Source organism: Mobula birostris, chromosome 29 (assembly GCF_030028105.1).
Source record: "Mobula birostris isolate sMobBir1 chromosome 29, sMobBir1.hap1, whole genome shotgun sequence".
Lineage (NCBI taxonomy): Eukaryota > Metazoa > Chordata > Chondrichthyes > Myliobatiformes > Myliobatidae > Mobula > Mobula birostris.
Genome location: NC_092398.1, coordinates 34,707,984 through 34,727,803, shown reverse-complemented (window position 1 = coordinate 34,727,803; position 19,820 = coordinate 34,707,984). Strand labels below are relative to the sequence as shown.

At 49.4% G+C, this 19,820-nt stretch overlaps 1 protein-coding gene across 1 annotated transcript in view; it reads left to right on the top strand.

Annotated features, from left to right (window-relative positions):
• The first annotated feature begins 1,701 nt into the window (after positions 1-1,701).
• The window catches only part of LOC140189920 (forkhead box protein P3-like), a 38,565-nt gene continuing 20,446 nt past the window's right edge, over positions 1,702-19,820 (top strand). Inside the window, exons 1-8 of the mRNA XM_072246266.1 lie at positions 1,702-1,778; positions 7,899-8,035; positions 8,626-8,731; positions 9,602-9,797; positions 11,135-11,227; positions 12,095-12,182; positions 18,622-18,705; positions 19,509-19,605. Coding sequence (XP_072102367.1) covers positions 7,937-8,035; positions 8,626-8,731; positions 9,602-9,797; positions 11,135-11,227; positions 12,095-12,182; positions 18,622-18,705; positions 19,509-19,605 — 763 coding nt within the window. The 5' untranslated portion in view covers positions 1,702-1,778; positions 7,899-7,936. The remainder of the gene's footprint in view (positions 1,779-7,898; positions 8,036-8,625; positions 8,732-9,601; positions 9,798-11,134; positions 11,228-12,094; positions 12,183-18,621; positions 18,706-19,508; positions 19,606-19,820) is intronic.

The following is a 19,820-nucleotide window of genomic DNA, read 5'->3' as shown; positions in this document are numbered from 1 at the left end:
AAGCGTTTTGACAACAGTACAAGTTCTAAAACAACTCAATCTTCCCCGCCAAAAGCCACAAAGGGCAGCAATACACAGAACTGTTTTGTTTGCCTCACAAAACTGTTAGAATGAAAGGTCATCAAGAATCTGTGGTTGGGGACTTTATGTCTTGTTTCATAAATTCAATATATAAAGGTTTTTAAAGAAACCTCTCTGAGATTCGAGGGGGACACAGGTATTGAGCAGGAGGCTGGAGAGATCCCAGGTACTGGTCGAATGCTTGCCTGAGCTGAGCTTGAAAACCCAATGTTCAAACTGGTGATCGGGGACAATCAGCAAAAGGCTGAATTTATTGATTAGCAATTGGTTGAAGATGTGGGGTGAATCCTGGATAGCAAATACTGATCAGGGTAACAGCGGCTGCAGAAGGTTGGTCGATATCAAGGGCTTCGAGCTACTAACTGGGTTTCATAGTTCTGTCTGAGTTTAATAATTACTTGGGCACATTGAAACCTTGGGCTGATAACACAGCAGAATCTCAATATTTTATGGGAGCAGGACACAGTGGAATGAGGTGCCACTCTGAGAAGGGCTAGCCTCGGTTTTCCTTCCAGCTTGAGTTGTTGAGTGGTGTCTGCCCCTGGGTGGAAGGGATGGGGGAGACAGAGCAGAGGTGATGGAACTTCTCTCGTTAGTACTGGAGGGGTCGTTGAGGTGGCTCACAGAAGACAGAGGCGGGACACGCCAAGGACAGCCAGCGATTTAGGGGTAAGTGGGATGTTTGGTTTTATTGGGAGGGGGTGGATTGTGAGGGGAGGAGTCACAGAAACTAGAACACAAGAGAGGGGTATTGAGGTTGGGATTGATCAGGATGTTGAGAGACCACAATGGGTGCACTGTGCATGATTCTGGCTCACGTGCGTGTGAGTGTGTGTGTGTTTGCACGCGCGCGTGTGTCTGTGTTCATGCATGTGGTGGCTTGGAGATGGAAGGTGGAAACTCAGTGGCTCCATTCTAGGGGTGAGAGGGAAGATTCCATGTGAGGAGAGCAAGGGGAACTTGCCTCATCCTCACTCTGAGTTTGAGCCCTCCCACCGGGGCATCTGATTGGAAGAGGATGGCAAAGTCCTGGATCAGGGAACACTGTCCCAGGACAGTGGGAGTGGGGGGATATGTGTTGGGCATCATCGGGATTCTGTCCCATCATGGGTTCAGTCACTCAAGGTTGGCACTCGGTGACGGTGATATGTACGCCAAGTTCCTATGTTACTAGAGGGTGCAGTGGACTGTGGTTGCTCAGGGTGAAGTGACAAAATACACTACACCCCCAGCACAAATCCCCCCCCCCATAACTCTTGCTGGATCAGGGAAGCGCGGCAAGCCCTCCTAGTGGAGCGGGGACTTCCCGGCAGCGGAGGGGTGGGAGTTTTCTCCGGGCTGGCGCGGAAATCCCCAGCGGTGTGCCTGTGGTGGGGGCGAAGCCGAAGAAAACTTTTCCGTCACTCCCGCCACAACCCCCAACAGCAGCGGCTCGTCATGGAACGATGGGTGATGTTGTCGCTGGCTGTTCCTCTAGCGTGGCCGGGCTGCTGACGTGGAGGGAGGGAGGTAGTGGGAAATTTCACTCTTCGCTCTGTGTTCTGAGAAGGTGTGCAGATGGTGACGGTGGTGGTGGTGGTGGTGGTGGGGGGGGGGGGGAATGCGTCAGTCATCAGGGCACCGCCTCCCTTTTTCAGCTGTCTTAAGGGCCAATAGGCCCCTTCTCTGCCTGAGTCCCAGCTGCGGAGAGCAAGACCGTGAGTACCCAATGATCTAATGATCCCAAGGAGAGGGGAGGGGGAACCTGGCTCCTGTTGGCGGGGGGGGGGGGGGGGTGCTGTGTTGGGGACTGAACAAAGAGGTGCTGACTAATTCTTAGGGGTGAGGACATTGTATTTCCCCTTTGAGCACACCCTTAATCTTCTGAAGGAGGGTGTTTTGTTCCCTGTGGCTGGAAGGCAATGTTCCCTCTAATTTTTAGTAGTCAGTGTGCGCAAAAATCTGACGTTGTGCAAATTATGTAGATTTACAAAATATTTGATATAAAACTGCACAGAATAACAACAAAATAACATACATATTTAAGTCACTCAGTTATTTTTTCTCTCTCCTGTCTTTGGCATTTACCCATTCTTTGTAAACTCTATCTAGACTAATAGAACTTCCATCCAACTGATAGCTTTTGATTCTCATTAACATATCCAAATGACATTCACCTAAACGGTTTCTCAGCTTGTTTTTGAGTTGATTCATTACACTAAAACCTCGCTCACAGTCCGCACTAGACGCAAGAAAGGTTCCCCCAATGTCCATCAACTGTGCAAGATCACAAAACTGTTCATTTTGAAGTACAAATGCCACCATTTGAGCAAAGTTTGAAATCGGTTTGGATTTAATTTTTTCTTGCACGGAAAATTTGAAATCATTAAACTGTCTAACTATTACAGTATTTTCAGCTAGAAAATCATGATACTTTAGACATAAGGCATTAACTTGTTCATCGCCAAATGTGAAGTCACAATCTGCAATTGCGGAGAAATCAAAAGCTGACTATTCTTGTACCTCATCTTCAGGAAACCTTTCTTCTAAATGAACACAAAGACTACTTATAAAAATCAACAGTGAACTTGTATCTACTGTGACGTTTTCTTCACATTGTTAGCTTAGCTAAACTTTAACTTTGTCACTCCACGAAACATTGTCTCCCAGATACTGCTTTCTTATCTTGTTAATTTTGCCTCGCGCAAAATGAAGTGAATCAATCGGTGTCAGGCCACTCTTTTGCAGAATCTTGCACAGTGCAGCCAGTTCATCAAAGACGTCACTTAAAACCTGTAAAGCTACTTCAAAGTGATGTTTAGCAAAGATATCACTTAAAACCTGTAAAGTTCTTTTGCACTTCATGTCTTTCACTTCTTTTGAATTCAACATAATGAATCAATATTTTTTCAATAAAAACTTAGTAAGCTATCTACAGGATTTGAAACAGATCTTTGTAAACTTTACGATATGAACACTGTCCGCCAAAGATGGCTGCCGCCGTGATGCAGCTGTACAAACCGGAACAGGAAAGGTGCGGTGACGTAAATTAGTGACGTGCATTGTGGTATTTGAAAAACCAACTAACTAGTTAACAGAAACATTTAGCTGAAAGATTATTTTCAATAAGTATAATTATTAATTACTACATTATTTTAGGTAACTAACCTTTAGTGCGAACATTAATCTGCTTTGTACGCTGGTTGAAAATGAGTGTGCGCGTGCACACACACACAGCTGAGAGAGAACATCACTGGAAGGGCTAATCAATTCCCTAGGTGGTCCCTGGGAATCAGAATTCAGCTTCTGAGAGGGGGTGGGGAGACTTCTGTACACACAAGGAAGGGACCAAGTGGTCTTCCTCTGACTCCCCATCAGGTTTCTGTCCCCAGTGTCTCTCAAGAGACTGGAAAGGACATCATGTTTTCTCTCAGAGCTTCTCAAACCCTTCGCCCGCATCACCGAAGCCCATGGTCTGCAGCAATGGGTGAGCCGACTGGGAAAGCTCAGTTGTCATTCCTCTCAAGCTGTCAGACTGTAACCCCCACCCACAGATGCTGTTCAACCCATGGATTCCCTGCAGGAGGGGGCACAGTCATTCCAGATTCCAGTGCCTGCTGTTTCTCATGCCTTCACTCAGAATGGGAACTGTGGGCTGCAGCTGCAGGCTAGGGATCTGATGGGCAGGGATATTTGACCCCTCACCTACCCGATGGAGTGTGAGGGTTCTTAAAGAGGACACATGGGGTATCTGCCTCAGAGAGGTGGAGGCAGGGAACACAGGCGCTACTCCCTGGCCACTGAGGGGAGCAAGGCATACTGAAGGCAGCAGTGGGGGTTGGAAAACTGTGACGGCAGCAGCTTCAGCAATGTCAATGCCAGCAACCCGAGGGCATTGAACAGGCTCCGTCTGAACAGAAACGGAGGCTGTGTGATAAACACCAGACACAAGCGAATCGCCACACACAATGCAATATAGCGAAACAGCTTAGAACGGAGTGATGGAATGGTTTAGAGGAAACTACTCTCTCTGTCTGATTCAGAAGTCTGTTATGGGACAGTGTGGAGAGAGCTTTACTCTGTGTCTAACACCAGGAGTGTGTGTTGGGATAGTGTGGAGGGAACTTTACTCTGTATCTAACTCCAGGAGTGCGTGATTGGATGGTGTGGAGGAAGCTTTGCTCTGCATCTGACTGACAGTGTGTGATGAGACAGTGAGGAAGGAGCTTTACTCTGTGTCTGACCCCATAAATGTGTGATGGGATGGTGGGGAGAGAATTTCACTTTCCATCTAACTCTGGGAATGTGTGATGGGATGGTTGGGAGGGAGCTTTACTCTGTGTCTGATCCTGGGAGCTGTGTGACGGGGCCATGCGGAGGGAGCTTCACGCTATGTCTGGCCCCAGGAGTGTAATGGGATGGTGTAGAAGTAGCTTCACTCTGTGTCTGACCCTGTGAGTGTATGATGGGACGATGTGAGGGAACTTCTCTCTGTACCTGACTCCGTTTAATTGCTGCCCCATTCTGGCGAGTGGGGTGGAAAGCAGTGTGTGTGAGAGACTGTGCCTGTGCCGTAGCTGTGTGTGTGATGGACTCCTGAAGCCCTGCGGAGTTCAGGTCCCCCGTCTGAGAATCAGGATCAGGGTACAGGGTCCTGGGTCTCTGTTCCTGCAGGTAAGAGGCAGATCATCCTTCTCTCTCTGTGAATGGGTTTGTGTGGGCTGGCATCCCTGTAGGGCAAGCGGCATACCTGAAAGCTGGGGCATTCCCCATCAGCCCAGTGGAAATCACCTCCCTCTACCACGGCAGCAGGGAGTCACAATGTGACACCCACTCCCTCGCCTGCAACAGTATCCCCTGCTCCTCCTTCCGCCACCACAAACACCAGACTCCAGAAGCAGTGAAACTCTCACCTAAATAATATCAGTTGAAACAGGCTCCTCATAGGTCCATTTGCCACTCAGCTTCAATGGAATCTGCTAACGCTCTGCTCCACTCCAGTGGGTATCGGCAATTTCTCCTGTCAGCTGAGAACAAAAAAAATCTATTGTTTGCTCTTCAGTTCTAATGTGCATTCATATTTAAACCCCTTGTGTGCTTTACAGGACAGATTAGAGAGACCTTCGAACTAACCCTAGGAGTGTGTGCTGCAACCGTGTGGAGGGAGTTTCACTCTGTGTCTGACCCCGGGAGTGTGTGATGGGACGGTGTGGAGGGAGCTTCTCTCTGTGTCTGACCCCGGGAGTGTGTGATGGGACAGTGTGGAGGGAGCTTCTCTCTGTGTCTGACCCCGGGAGTGTGTGATGGGACGGTGTGGAGGGAGCTCCTCTCTGTGTCTGACCCCGGGAGTGTGTGATGGGACGGTGCGGAGGGAGTTTCACTCTGTGTCTGACCCCGGGAGTATGTGATGGGATGGTGTGGAGGGAGCTTCACGCTGTGTCTGACCCCTGGAGTGTGTGATAGGACAGTGTGGAGGGAGCTTCACTGTGTCTGACCCCGGGAGTGTGTGATGGGACGATGTGGAGGGAGATTCACTCTGTGTCTGTCCCCGGGAGTGTGTGATGGGATGGTGTGGAGGGTGATTCACTCTGTGTCTGTTTGTCGGGAGTGTGTAATGGGACGGTGTGGAGGGAGATTCACTCTGTGTCTGTCCCCGGGAGTGTGTAATGGGACGGTGTGAAGGGAGCACTCTGTGTCTGACCCTGGGAGTGTATGATGGGGCAGTGTGGAGGGTGCTTCACTCTGTATATCACCCCGGGAGTGTGTGATGGGACGGTGTAGAGATGGTTCACTCTGTGTGTGACCCTGGGAGTGTGTGATGAGACGATGTAGGAGCTTCAGTACGTGTCTGACCGACCCTGGGATTGTGCAATGGGGCAAGTGTGGAGGGAATTTCACTTTTTAACTGACTCTGGGAGTGTGTGTGTTGGGACGGTGAGGAGGGAGCTTCACTCAGTGCCTGACCCTGGGAATGTATGATGGGACAGTGTAGGAGCTTCAGTAAATTAGATTATGAGAACACTCAGTCCTCTTTTATTGTCATTTAGAAATGCATATATGTATTAAGAAATGATATAATGTTTCTCCGGAGTGATATCACAGAAAACAGGACAAACCAAAGACTAACACTGACAGAACCACATAATTATAACATATAGTTACAGCAGTGCAAAGCAATACCATAATTTGATGAAGAACAAACCATGGGCACGATAAAAAAAGTCTCAAAAGTCCCCGAGTCGATTGACTCCCAAGTCCCCGATAGCAGGCAGCAAAAGGGAGAAACTCTGACATGTCTGACCCTGGGATTTTGCAATGGGGCAGTGTGAAGGGAGCTCCACTCTGTGTCTAACATTTGCAGGGTGTTTTTGTGGATTCTTTGTTGGCAGCCCAATTTCCAGTTTTTGGTAAGTTCAAATATTCTGCATTTCTGAATAATAATTCATGGCCTCAGGGCCGGAGTAGATCAGAGAGATTGAGAGGGGTGGTCACACAGATGGTGAGGGGTGTAGGAGCCAAGGGGGAGTTTGCAGAGGTGAGATGATCTGTATGGGTCGGGGGGGGGGGGGAGTCACAGAAACAGGATAGCATGTAGGAACCATAGGGAGTTACAGTGACAAGGAAAGGTATAGTGGCTGGAGGGAGTTATAGAGATGGGAAGGGGTGTGTGGCTGGAGGCAGTTACAGAGACAAGGAGTGGTGTAGCAGCCGGAGGTGGATACAGAGATGGATTGGGATGTTGTGGAGGGAGGGTGTCACAGAAACGGGGAGTGGTGTAGCAGCCAGAGGGGGTTACAATGACATGGAGGGGTGTAATGGAAGGAAGGGGTTACAGAGAAACATCAGGATGTTGTAAAGGGAGGGGTTAATAGAGATGGGGAGGGGTGTAGAGACAAGTTTGGATTACAGAGATGGATTGGGATGTTCTGGAGTGAGGGTGTCACAGAGATGGGGAGGGGTTTACAAAGTCAGGGAGAGCTGTTAGGAGTTGCAAAAGATTACAGAGAAGGAGGAGGGGTGTCAGGGGCTGGAGGAGTGCTCGGTGAGTGCTGGTAAAGGTGGTGAAGCAGAGAGACTGTAGGTAATGGGTCTGCAGAGTAGTGTTCTGGGTCGGGTCTGATGGGGAGTGGGTTCAGAACTGGCTCCGATGTTCATGAAGTTACAGAGAACAGGAAACACATTGTAAATCGGAATTCCCCTCCACCCAGCCACACGATGACTTGATGCATCCTATACCTCCAGCTTTCCTTGCCTGCTGTAATTACTATCCCCAGAGCAGTCAGGTCTTGGGGTTATTCACCTTCAGTGCTGGTCACCTTGGGCTATAGAGAGGTGAAAGGGGAGAGGAGTGCACGCATGCGAAGGAGCAAGCCTGCGTGGCTTGTCTGGGGGGTGGGGGAAGGCCTGGCTTCTCTGGTTGTGAGGGGAGCAAAAGGAGAGAAAGCTGTGCACGTGTCCACACACACACAAACTTATATACATGCAAAAACACAGGCACACACACAGGCATGGTCAGCAGACACTCACACAGATTCATACACAGTGAATCAGACACACACATCCATCCAAGCAAATGCACACAAAAATGGATGTGAACTTACATACATGCACAACAACACATGCTGGTACGCGCACAATCCTGGTCAGCCAGACACTGACGCACACAGTCAACCACACATACACAGATACGTACATGGTCAGGAAAATGCTCTAACACCCACAGATGAACACACATGTGTATACACACACACACACACCAGCAGCACTTAGTGTGTGTTCTACAGTCAATCGGGGGGTGGGGACCTCGTGATCCACCTCACCTGGTTTGTGTTCCCCAGGCTGCAGTGTCTCTGGCCCCAGGACTGTGATAGATACCATGACAGGATCAGGGGAGCCGAGCACGTCAGTGGAGAGCGAGATCCGATCCCATACCCTCAGAGAAAGCACAGCCCCACTGTCTCCCACCCAGATACAGGTAGGTGTGCTTCGGATTGGAGTTACCTGGATGACAGACCAGGGAAGGGTGCAGCACTCCCGGGTTCAGTGATCCAAGGTCTTGTTTAATATTTGAAGAGAAATTAAAAGGATTTATTTCACTCACTGGAAGTTCAAAGACACAGACATCCCTCTCCTCCTCCCCAAATTCTTTCTCCCACTCCCTAAACTCCTCCGTCCTTCCAAACTCTATATCCCCGTCCCGTCCCCTCCCCAACCTCCTCCATTCCCATACCTCAAATTCCTCCACCCTTCCCAATCCTCGTCCCACTCCCCTCCCTCCCCAATCTCATTCTTACCTCACCTATACCCGCTTCCTCCACCCTTTCACCCCACCTGCATTCTTCCCTTTGCCTGCTCTCTCCCCTCACACTCAGGGGAATGGGAGGATGGGTGGGGGGAAAGGAATTGTGCCCAGGGAGAGTTAGAGATTATGGGTGAAATAGGGTGGAAATGAGTGATGTGGGAGGGATGGGAGTGGGGTATGTGAGTGAGAGGATGGGTGTGAATGGGTGTAGGATGACAGGGGTAGAAACTGTCTTTAACCCTCCTCCCTCTCTCTCTCTGCAGGAGTCAGCTGCCTCGGCTCCTCTGCCCCAGCACAGCCCCCTGCACCGAGGTCTACTCGTACTGAAGACCACGCCCTTGGCCCTCACTCACCATCTGATGCCCCCAGGTAGGGGAGGGTTCAGCGAATTGTTCCTCCCTCCCTCACCCTTTCATTCACCCTCCCCACCAACTTCAATCCCTCTCTTGCCCCCGTGTCTCTCTGAACCTCCCTCTCCTATATCTCCCTGCTTGCCTTCTCCCTGCCTCCCCCACCCCTGAACTCACTACCTTCCAAACTTCCCCTTCCCCATCTCTCCCCTCCTTTTCTATATTTTCTATTCTCCCCCTCGACATCCCCATCTCTCCCCCCACCCCTCCTTCACTATATCTTCTCGTCTGTATCCAGTCTCCCCCTCACCACCCTCATTTCCCCCTCACCTGCATCTTCTAGTCCCCCCTCACCACCCATCTCTCCCCTTCCACTCCCTTCTCTGTACCTTTCAGTTTCCTCCTTACCACCGATATTTCTTGCTTTCTGTACATCCCCTCCCCCCTCACCACCCTCTCTCTCTACTTCCCACTCTCCCTCTTCTCCTCCTTGACCCCTTCTCACTGTCACACCAACTCACTTCGTTCTTCTCCAATGCTCCCTCCTTCTCATTTTCCTTCCTCTTCCTCTCTACCCCATTCCCTCCTCACTCTCCCCACCCAATCCCTCCTTTCCTCTCACCCTTCCGTACATTCCCTCCCAATCTCTCCCCTTTTCTCCTTTCCTCTCCAGCCATCTCCTACCCTCCTTCCCTCTTCCTTCCCCTCTCCTTCTTCACATTTCCTCCCCACCCCCTCCCTCTCTCCCTTCTTCTCTCCTGGTTCCCTCTCCGTCTCTCCCCCTTCCATCCACACCTCTCTACCCCACCATAAACCCCCTGCAACTCCCCATGTGCTCTTGCAGCCACTTGCCTCACCCCAGAGCTGACTACTCTCTATGTGACTACAGGAGCCGCCTTCCCCGGTACAGCGTGGTTTCCCCAAGACATGGAGTCCCTGAGCTCAGAGCCGGCCACCTATCCATCACGGCATCTCCCCGGTGCCTCAACAGCACCGGCTGCCCCCTCTGCCCAGGCACCCGCCCTTGTTTTCTGCTGCAGCTCTGTGCCGACTGGTGGGTCCAGCCCAAACTCTGTCATGGAACGGTGAGTGTGTGGAGACGCTGAGGTCGGGTGGGGAATGTGCTGGAACAGCGGCAGAGGGGGAGCATGAGCTGTGACATGAGCAGAGGCGTGTACAGTCACGTGGGCAATAGAGGGGGGCATATCATCGGGCAGGTGGGGGGGCACTTACCGTCACACGTGTGGGTGGGCACTTACTGTTACGCAAGCAGAGGGCATGTATACCTTCTCACGGACGAAAGGTGTACCATAAGAAGCACGAGGGATGGGGGTGGGAGGGAGTCGTAGAATCACACGGACGGAGGATTGTGCGGCCCCATGGGCAGAGGGGTTTATGTTCCCATGTATGGGGGGTGTAAAGTCCCACATATGGGTCGGGGTATACCACCACACCCGCAGAGGAGATTTACGGTCACATGGACCAGGGGGAGGGGGAGGCGTACAGTAACACAGACGGGGAATTGTACTGTCACACTGATGTATGGGGGGGGGGGCGCATGGTCAGGCGGATGGGGGGGGGCATGCGGACACGCCAACTTGGGGGGGGATGCACGGTCACGCCGTCTGGGGGTGGGGGACGCACGGTCAGTCACGCCGACTGGGGGTGGGGGACGCAGTCAGTCACGCCAACTGGGGGGGGGGGACGCACAGTCACACCGACTTGGGGGGGAGACGCACAGTCACACCGACTTGGGGGGGGCACGCACAGTCACACCGACTGGGGGGGGCACGCACAGTCACACCGACTGGGGGGGGGGGACGCACAGTCACACCGACTGGGGGGGGGGGGACGCACAGTCACACCGACTGGGGGGGGGGGACGCACAGTCACACCGACTGGGGGGGGGGGGGACGCACAGTCACACCGACTGGGGGGGGGGGGGACGCACAGTCACACCGACTGGGGGGGGGGACGCACAGTCACACCGACTGGGGGGGGGGGGGACGCACAGTCACACCGACTGGGGGGGGGGGACGCACAGTCACACCGACTGGGGGGGGGGGACGCACAGTCACACCGACTGGGGGGGGGGACGCACAGTCACACCGACTGGGGGGGGGGGACGCACAGTCACACCGACTGGGGGGGGGGGACGCACAGTCACACCGACTGGGGGGGGGGACGCACAGTCACACCGACTGGGGGGGGGGGACGCACAGTCACACCGACTGGGGGGGGGGGACGCACAGTCACACCGACTGGGGGGGGGGGACGCACAGTCACATGGACGGAGATTTTTGTGGGCTGTGACACAGACGAAGGTGGGAGGGGTTTTGGTCAGAACACAGCAGAAGAGGGGTGTGAGAGGAGACTGCAGCTGCCTTGCCCATTAATAGCTCCTTCTTCTACAACTCTCCAGGGATGCCAGGCTGCTGAACCCCTTGTTTGCCCATGGTTTCTGCAAGTGGCCAGGATGTGAACAGGTCTTCAAGCAGTACGAACTCTTCCTGAAGTAAGCTCCTGCGGCCCTCCCCTACTTTTCCCTCAGTTCTGCTATCCTGGGACAGGGGTGATCAGGGTGGGGGAGGGGAGGGGCAGTATAAACTCTCCTGAAGTAAGCCACCACTGCCTTCTCCTCCATCGTCCCTCAGGCTCTGCTGTCCTGGGACAGAGACTTACCCAGTGGTGGGGAGGGGAGAGGAATACGAACACTTCCTGAAATAAGCTCCCACTGCCTATCCCTCCAATTTCCCTTGGGCTCTGCTGTCCTGGGATAGGGTCTGACCCATACTAGGGGCAGCAGTACCAACTCTTCCTGAAGTAAGCTCCCACTGCCTTCCACTCCATTGTCCCTCGGGCTCTGCTGTCCTGGGATGGGGGCGGAGAATTGTCCCGGGGTCGGGAGCAGTACTCATTCATATATGACAGGACATATCTTTAAGCCACTGGGTTGGACAGGGGAGTGTGGGATGGGTCAGGGATGTAGGTACAGCAGAACACTAAGATACAGGGTTTGATGGGGTGGTGGGAGAATAAAAGGGAGGATTTGGGGCTGCTCCCCCTCACCCCAGCCCCAGCCCGTCCCATCTCTCCATGTTGCTCTCCTTGTGCTCCACTCCTGCATCTCTCACCTTTCCTTCCCTGAAGACTCATCACTCCATCCATCACCCTCCCCACCACTCATCCCTTTCTCTCCCTTCATCTCTCAAACTCACCCCATCCCTTCAGTTCCTCTCCCCTCATGCATCCCTCTTCTCCCTCACCCTCCCCTTACATATCTTTCTTTTCATCATCCCTCATCCTCACCTTGTGGTGCCCCTTCCCCAGGCACAGATGGGTTTCTGGTCTGATGACACCCAGTCTTTACTCTTCCCTTCAGGCACCTTGATGACGTACACAGTTTGGGCGACAGGAGCACAGCGCAGTGTCTGATCCAGAGGGAGAGGGTGGAACAACTTCAGCGAGAGGTATGTGCACCAGGGCGAGGGTGGGGACGCAGAGAGAGAGTGGCAAGGAGGCTGGCCAAGAGGAATGGTGCAGCAAATTCCTTTGTAGTGCAGTGATCAAAGTATTTTGATTTATAAAGGCCAATGTGCCAAAAGTTTCCTTTACGACCCTCTCTATTTGTGACAACACTTTTAATGAATTATGGACCTGTATTCCCAGATCCCTCTGTTCCTCCACACTCCTCAGTGTCCTACTGTCCAACATGTTAGAACTACCCTAGTTAGTCCTCCCAAAGAGTAACAACTCACACTTAACTATATTAAATCCCATCTGACAAATTTTCAGCCCATTTTCCAGCTGCAAGCTTTGATAGTCTTCCTCACTGTCCACTACACCAGGTGTCATTCGCAAATTTGCTGATCCAGTTTATGACATCATCCAGACAGTTGATATAGATGACAAACAACAACAGGCCTGGCCCTGATTCATGCAGCACACAGGCCTCCAGTCAGAAAGGCAACCATCTACTACCACTCACTGGCTTCAACCATGAAGCTAAAGTCTGATCCAATTTACTACCTCATCTTGAATATCAAGTGAACGAACCTTCTTGACCAACGTCCCATGTGGGACCTTGTCAAAGTCCATGCTAATGTCCATGTAGACAACATCCACTGCCTTGCCTTTATCAACTTTCCTGGTTACTTCCTCAAAAAATTCTGCAAGACTGGTTAGACACAATTTAGCACACACATTACTGAGACGGCTGCGGGGGGGGGGCGCTGACTGGCAGTTCAGTATTCCAAGGTTCCATTGTTTAAGACGTGACAGAGTGGGAGGGATTAAAGGAGGAGGGGTGGCATTACTAGTCAAGGAAAATGTCATGGCAGTGCTCTGTCAGGATGGATTGGAGAACTCGACTAGTGAGGTGTTATGGGTGGAACTGAGAAATAAGTAAGGTTTGGCCACATTAATGGGGCTATTAAATCCAAATGTCCTAGGAATTTAGAGGAACAAATTTGTAAACAGATCGCAGACTGCTGCAAGAAATGTAACGTTGTTATAGTAGGTAATTTTAACGTTCCACATATTGACTGGGAATCCTATACTATATTGTAAAAGGACTAGGTAGGATAGAGTTTGTCAAATGTGTTCAGGAAAGTTTCCTTCATCAATACGTAGAAGTCCCAATGAGAGAGTGTGCAATACTGGATCTGCTATTAGGGAATGAAACAGGGCAGGTGACAGACATTTGTGTAGGGGCACACTTTGCATCCAGTGACCACAATGCCGTTAGTTTCAAAGTAAATATGCAAAGGGTCTGGTCCGAGGGTTGAAAGGTGTGGATTGGGACAGGCTGTTTTCTGGCAAAGATGTACTTGAAAAGTGGGAGGCCTTCAGCTTGAGAGTACAAAGCTAGTATGTGCTCGTCAGAATAAAAGGTAAAGATAACACATGTCGGGAACCTTGAGAAATATTGAGCCCCTAGTTAACAGAGAAAAGGAGGTGCATAGCAGGTATAGGCAAGAAGGAATAAATGAAATCTTTTTGAGTACAAGAAATGCAAGAGAACCCTTAAAAAAGAAATCAGGAAGACTAAAAGAAGGCATCAAGTTGCTCTAGCAGACAAGGTGAAAGAGAATCTTAAGAGAATCTACAGGTATGTTAAAAGCTAAAGGATTGCTAGGGACAAACTTGGTCTTCCAGAAGTTCAGAATGGTATTCCACGTTGGAGCCAAAAGAGATGGAGATCTTAAATGCATACTTTACATCTGTATTTACTCAGGAAAAGGATACAGAGACTATAGAAGTAGGGCAAAGCAGCGTCAACTTCATTTACCTTCTACAGATTACAGAGGAAGAGCTGTTTTCTACCGAGGCAAATCAGGATGGACAAATCCCCCAGGGCCTAACAAGGTGTTCCCTCACACCCTCTGGGAGGCAAGTGCAGAAATTGCTGGGACCATAGCAGAGATATTTAGAACATTCTTAGTGACAGGAGAGGTACCAGAGGATTGGAGGATAGCCAATGTTGTTCCACTGTTTAAGAAAGGTTTAAACAGAAACCAGGAAATCATAGGCCAGTGAGCCTGACATCAGTGTGGGAAAGTTATTGCAAGGTATTCTCAGGGACCAAATATATAATTATTTGAGTAAATATGGACTGATTAAGGATAGTCAGCATGGCTTTGTGCATGGTAGGTCATATCTAGCCAATCTTATAAGAGTTTTTCGAGAAAGTTACTAGGAAAGTGGATGAAGGCAAGGCAGGGTATGTTGTCTACATGGACCTTAGAAAGGCATTTGATAAGGTCCCGCGTGGGAGGCTGGTCAAAAAGGTTCATTTGCTTGACATTCAGGATCAGGTAGAAAATTGGATGAGACATTGGCTTTGTGGGAAAAGCCAGAGAGTGGTGGTAGAGGGTTGTCTCTCTGACTAGTGGCGTGCTGCAGGGATCAGTGCTGGGTGCTCTATTGTTTGCCATCTATATCAATGATCTGGATGATAATAATGTGATTAAGAGGATCAGCAAATTTTCAGATGACACCAAGATTGGGGGGTGTAGTGGGGAGTGAGGAAGGCTATCATGGCTTGCAGAGGGATCTGCATCAAATTTAAAAAAATGGGCTGAAAAATGGAAGATGGAACAATTCAGATAAGCGTGAGGTTTTGCGCTTCGATAGGACCAACCAGGGAAGATCTTACACAGTGAACAGTCGGGCACTGAGTGTGGTAGAACAAAAGGATCCGAGAATAGAGGTACATAATTCGCTGAAACAGGCATCACAGGCAGATACGTTTATAAAGAAAGCTTTTAGCACATTGGCTTTCATAAATCAAGGAGATGGGATGTTATATTGAAGTTGTACAAGACATTGGCCAGCCTAATTTGGAGTAGAGTGTGCAGTTTTAGTCACTACCTACAGGAAAGATGTAAATAATGTTGAAAGAGTGCAGAGAAAATTTACAAGGATGTTGCTGGGTTATACGGAGGACCTGAGTTATATGGAAAGATTGAATAAATTAGTACTGTATTCTTTAGAATATAGAAGATTGAGATGAGATTTGATAGAGGTATACAAAATTATGAGGGGTATAGATAGGGTAAATGCGTTTTCCACTGAGCTTGGGTGGGACTACAATCAGAGGTCATGGCTTGAGGGTGAAAGGTGAAATGTTTGAGGGGAACATGAAGCGAAATTTCTTCACTCAGAGTGTTGAGAATGTGGGAAATGAGCTGCCAGCATAAGCGGTCCATACGAGTTCAATTTCAATGTTTAAGAGAAGTTTGGATAGGTACATGGATAGTAGAGAAATGGAAGGCTATAGTGCAGGTGCAGGTTGTTGGGAGTAGGCAAGTTAAATGGTTTCGGCATGGACTAGATGAGCCAAAGGGCCTGTTTCTGTGCTGTATTTCTCTATGACATATAGCCATATAGACCAACCCTAATCAGTCCATGACTATCCATATGTATCTGGTCCCTCAGAATTACCTTCCAAAAACTTTCCCACTACTGATGTCAGGCTCATCAGCTTATAATTTGCTGGCTTATTCCTAGAGCCTTTCTTAAACGATAGAAAACTTTAGTTAACCGCCAATCATCTGGCAGCTCACACATGGCTAAGGATGCTTTAAATATGCAGTCGACGTTTCAGGCCGAGACCCTTCGTCCTGACGAAGGGTCTCGGCCTGAAACATCGACTGCACCTCTTCCTACAGATGCTGCCTGGCCTGCTGCGTTCACCAGCAACTTTGATGTGTGTTGCTTGAATTTCCAGCATCTGCAGAATTCCTGTTGTTTGCTTTAAATATGTCTGCTTGGGCCCCTGCAATTTCTACACTAGCCTCCCAGAAGGTCCGAGGGAACACACTGTCAGGCCTTGGGGTTTTGTCCACCCTAATTTGCCTCAAGACAGCAAACACCTCCTCCTCTGTCATCTGTATCAAGTCCATGAACTTGTTGCTGTATTGTCTCACATCTATAGGCTGTCCATCTCCCAAGTAAATATAGATGCAAAAACATCACTTACGATCTCTCCCAACTCTTTTAGCTCCACATATAGATAACCACTCTGATCTTTCAGAGGACCAATTTTGTCCCTTGCTATCCTTTCACTCTCAGTGTATCTGTAGAATTGCTTTACCTTGTCATGCCTTCCTTTAGCCCTCCTGACTTCTTTCTTAAGTATTCTCTTGCACTTCTTACACTCAAGTACCTCATTTGTTTCTACCTGCCGATACCTGCTCATGCACCTCCTTTTGTTTCTTAACCAGGGCCTCAATATCTTTCCAAAAAAAAAAAAACAAGGTTTCCTAAGCCTGTTATGCTTGCCTTTTATTCTGACAGGAACACAGAAACTCTGTACTCCCAAAATTTCATTTTTGAAAGCCTCCCACTTAACAAATACACCTTTGCCAGAAAACAACTTGTCCCAGCCCATACTTGCCGAGACCTTTCTGCTACCATCAGAATTGACCTTTCTCCAACCTTAAGGGCAGAACTACCCTTTTCCATAATGAACTTGGAACTAATGGTATTATTATCTTGTCTGTTATTCTCTCAAAGAATTACAGCAGATTTGACAAGCAAGATTTCCTTTTAAGGAAACCACACTAATTTTGGCCTATTTCACCAAGTGCCTCCAAGTACTCCAAAACCTCATCCTTGATAACAAACTCCAACATCTTAACAACCACTGAAGTCAGGCTACCTGAACTATAATCTCCTGTCTTTTGCCTCCCTCCTATCTTAAAGATTAGAGTGACATTTCCCAGTCCTCCGCAACCCTTTCAGAGTCTAGTAATACTTGAAAGATCACCACCAATGCCCTACAATCTCTTAAGCTACCTCTTTCAGAACCCTGATTCAAGAGACTTATCTGATTCATCTAGTCCATCTGATTCAAGAGAGTTATCGACAAATCTTCAGGCACTTCAGCTTCTCAAGCACTTTCTACTTGATAATAACAAATACACTCATTTCTGCCCCTAACATTCTTGAATTTCTGGCATACTGCTGAGGTTCCTCTACAGTTAAAAACTACATATTGCTTATTAAATTTATCCACCATTTCTTTGTCCTCCATTACTACCTTTTCAGCCTCATTTTCCAGCAGTCTGATATCCATTCTGGTCTCTTTTGCTTTTTATATATCTGAAAAAACTTTTGTTATCTTCTTTTACAATAGTAACTAGCTTCCCTTCATAGTTCATCTTTTCTCTCCTTCGTACTTTTTCGGTTGCCTTCCGTTGGTTTTTAAAAGCTACCCAGTCCTCTAAAACTTCCACTAATTTTTGCTATATTATATGCCCTCTCTTTGCTTTTACACTAGCTTTGACTTTCACTGTCAGCCACAGTTGCCTCATTTTCTCTTTGGAATACAACTTATTTGGGATGAATCTATCCCGTGTCTTCCGAATTACTCCCAGAATCTCCAGCCATTGCTGTTCTGCTGTCATCCCTGTTAGTGTCCCCTTCCAATCAACTTTGGCCAACTCCTCTCTCATGCCTCTGTAATTCCCTTTACTCCACTGTAATACTGATACATCTGACTTTATCTTTTCCCTCTCAAACTGTAAGGTGAATTCTATCATATTATAATCACTGCCTCCTAAAGGTTCCTTTACCATCAGCTCCCTAACTGCACACCTAATCCTTTTCGCTTGTGGGCTCAAACACAAGTTGCTCTAAAAAGCCATTTCATAGGCATTCTTCTCTCGGGATCCAACACCAATCTGCTTTTCCCAATCTACCTGCATATTGAAATCCCCCATCACTATCATAATATTGCCCGTCTATTTCCCATTGTAATTTATAGCCCACATCCTGGCCACTGTTCGGAGGCTTGTAAGTTACCTCCCATCTTTTTACACTTGCAGTTTCTTAACTCTACCCCAAGGACTCTATAAATTCCAATCCTACGTAACCTCTTTCTAACGAGGGAGTGGTGGGAAAGGAGCAAGGTTTAGAGAGGGTGAGAGGCAAGGGAGGGGAAGGAGGGAAGGATGGAAGTGGGGGAAGACTGAGATTATAAGGCAAGATAGGAGGGGAGTGGAGGAGTGATAGAGGGAGCGTTAGAGAGAAGGAAGATAAGTGCTGGGAGAAGAAAGGGTGAAGAGTGACTGAGGGAGAGCAGAGGGAGGGGTGTAAAGGAAGGCAGGAAGGAAGGGACAGATAGAAAGCAAAGAAGTGTTGCCCAGGACTGTGGCTGGGCAGGGCGTTTAGGAGATATGAAGCCCTCAGACAGAGCCTGCCACACACCCTACATAGTCAAGCTCCCCCTGTACAGTGTGGGAACATAATGATGATCTTTGGCTGCTGGAGTGGGTGGGGAATCTGGAAGTGACGGGGGTTAGCTACACACAGACCACGATGCTCCTCCACTTGGTCAGGAGTGACTAAAGACCCACCCCATATCAGGCACTAAGACCGGGCGTCCTTTTCTGTCCTCCACAGCTGCTGTTCGAGAGGGAACGCTTGGCAGCTATGCAGACACAGCTCAGAGCAACCCCGTTAAAAGAATCTCCGCGTTGCAACCCGGTGAGTGGAGAGGTCAGGGAAACCGTGAGACCCCATACAGTGTGTCGGCCGTGGGGACGGTAATGAGCAGGAGGCATTTGCCGGCAAACAGCAGGATCAATAGTCATGAATCAACACCACACCGTGACACTCTGATACACACACCCCACGCCGTGACACTGCGACACACCCCACGCCGTGACACTGCGACACACCCCACGCCGTGACACTGCGACACACCCCACGCCGTGACACTGCGACACACCCCACGCCGTGACACTGCCACACACCCCACGCCGTGACACTGCCACACACCCCACGCCGTGACACTGCCACACACCCCACGCCGTGACACTGCGACACACCCCACGCCGTGACACTGCGACACACCACACGCCGTGACACTGCGACACACCACACGCCGTGACACTGCGATACATCCCACACCGTGACACTGCGATACACCACACACCATGACACTGTGATGCATCCCACACTGTGACAGTCTGTTACAACCCACACCATAACACTCTAATACACCTCACAACGCTCACTCTGACACTGACACACCCCACATCCCTCAATCTGCACCGACACATCTCATACTGTGACAATAACACACCTCACACCCGTCACTGTAAGACCGACACATCCCATATTATGACAATAACACACCCCACACCACTCACTGTAACACTGACACATCCCATACTATGACAATAACACACGCCACATCCCTCAATGTAACACCAACACACCCCACACTCCTCAATGTGACACCAACATAACCTACCCCCTTCACTGTGTCTATCCCCGCTGTCCAGGTTTCTGACTGGTTGAGGATTTGTGCAGTTCCTCTGGTATCAGTGGACTCCAGTGAAAGTCAACAGTGGGACAAGGACAGCTTAAAGCAACTCACAGGTAACACAAATTTGTCTTAATGGATTTAAGACCATAAGACATATGTGCAGAATTATGCCATTGGCCCATCAAGTCTGCTCCACCATTCCATCATGGTTGATTATTACCTCTCCCATCCTTATTCTCCTGCCTTTTCCTGATAAATCTTTGACACCCTAACTAAGCAAGAACTATCAACCTCCACCTTAAACATACTCAATGACTTGGATTCCACA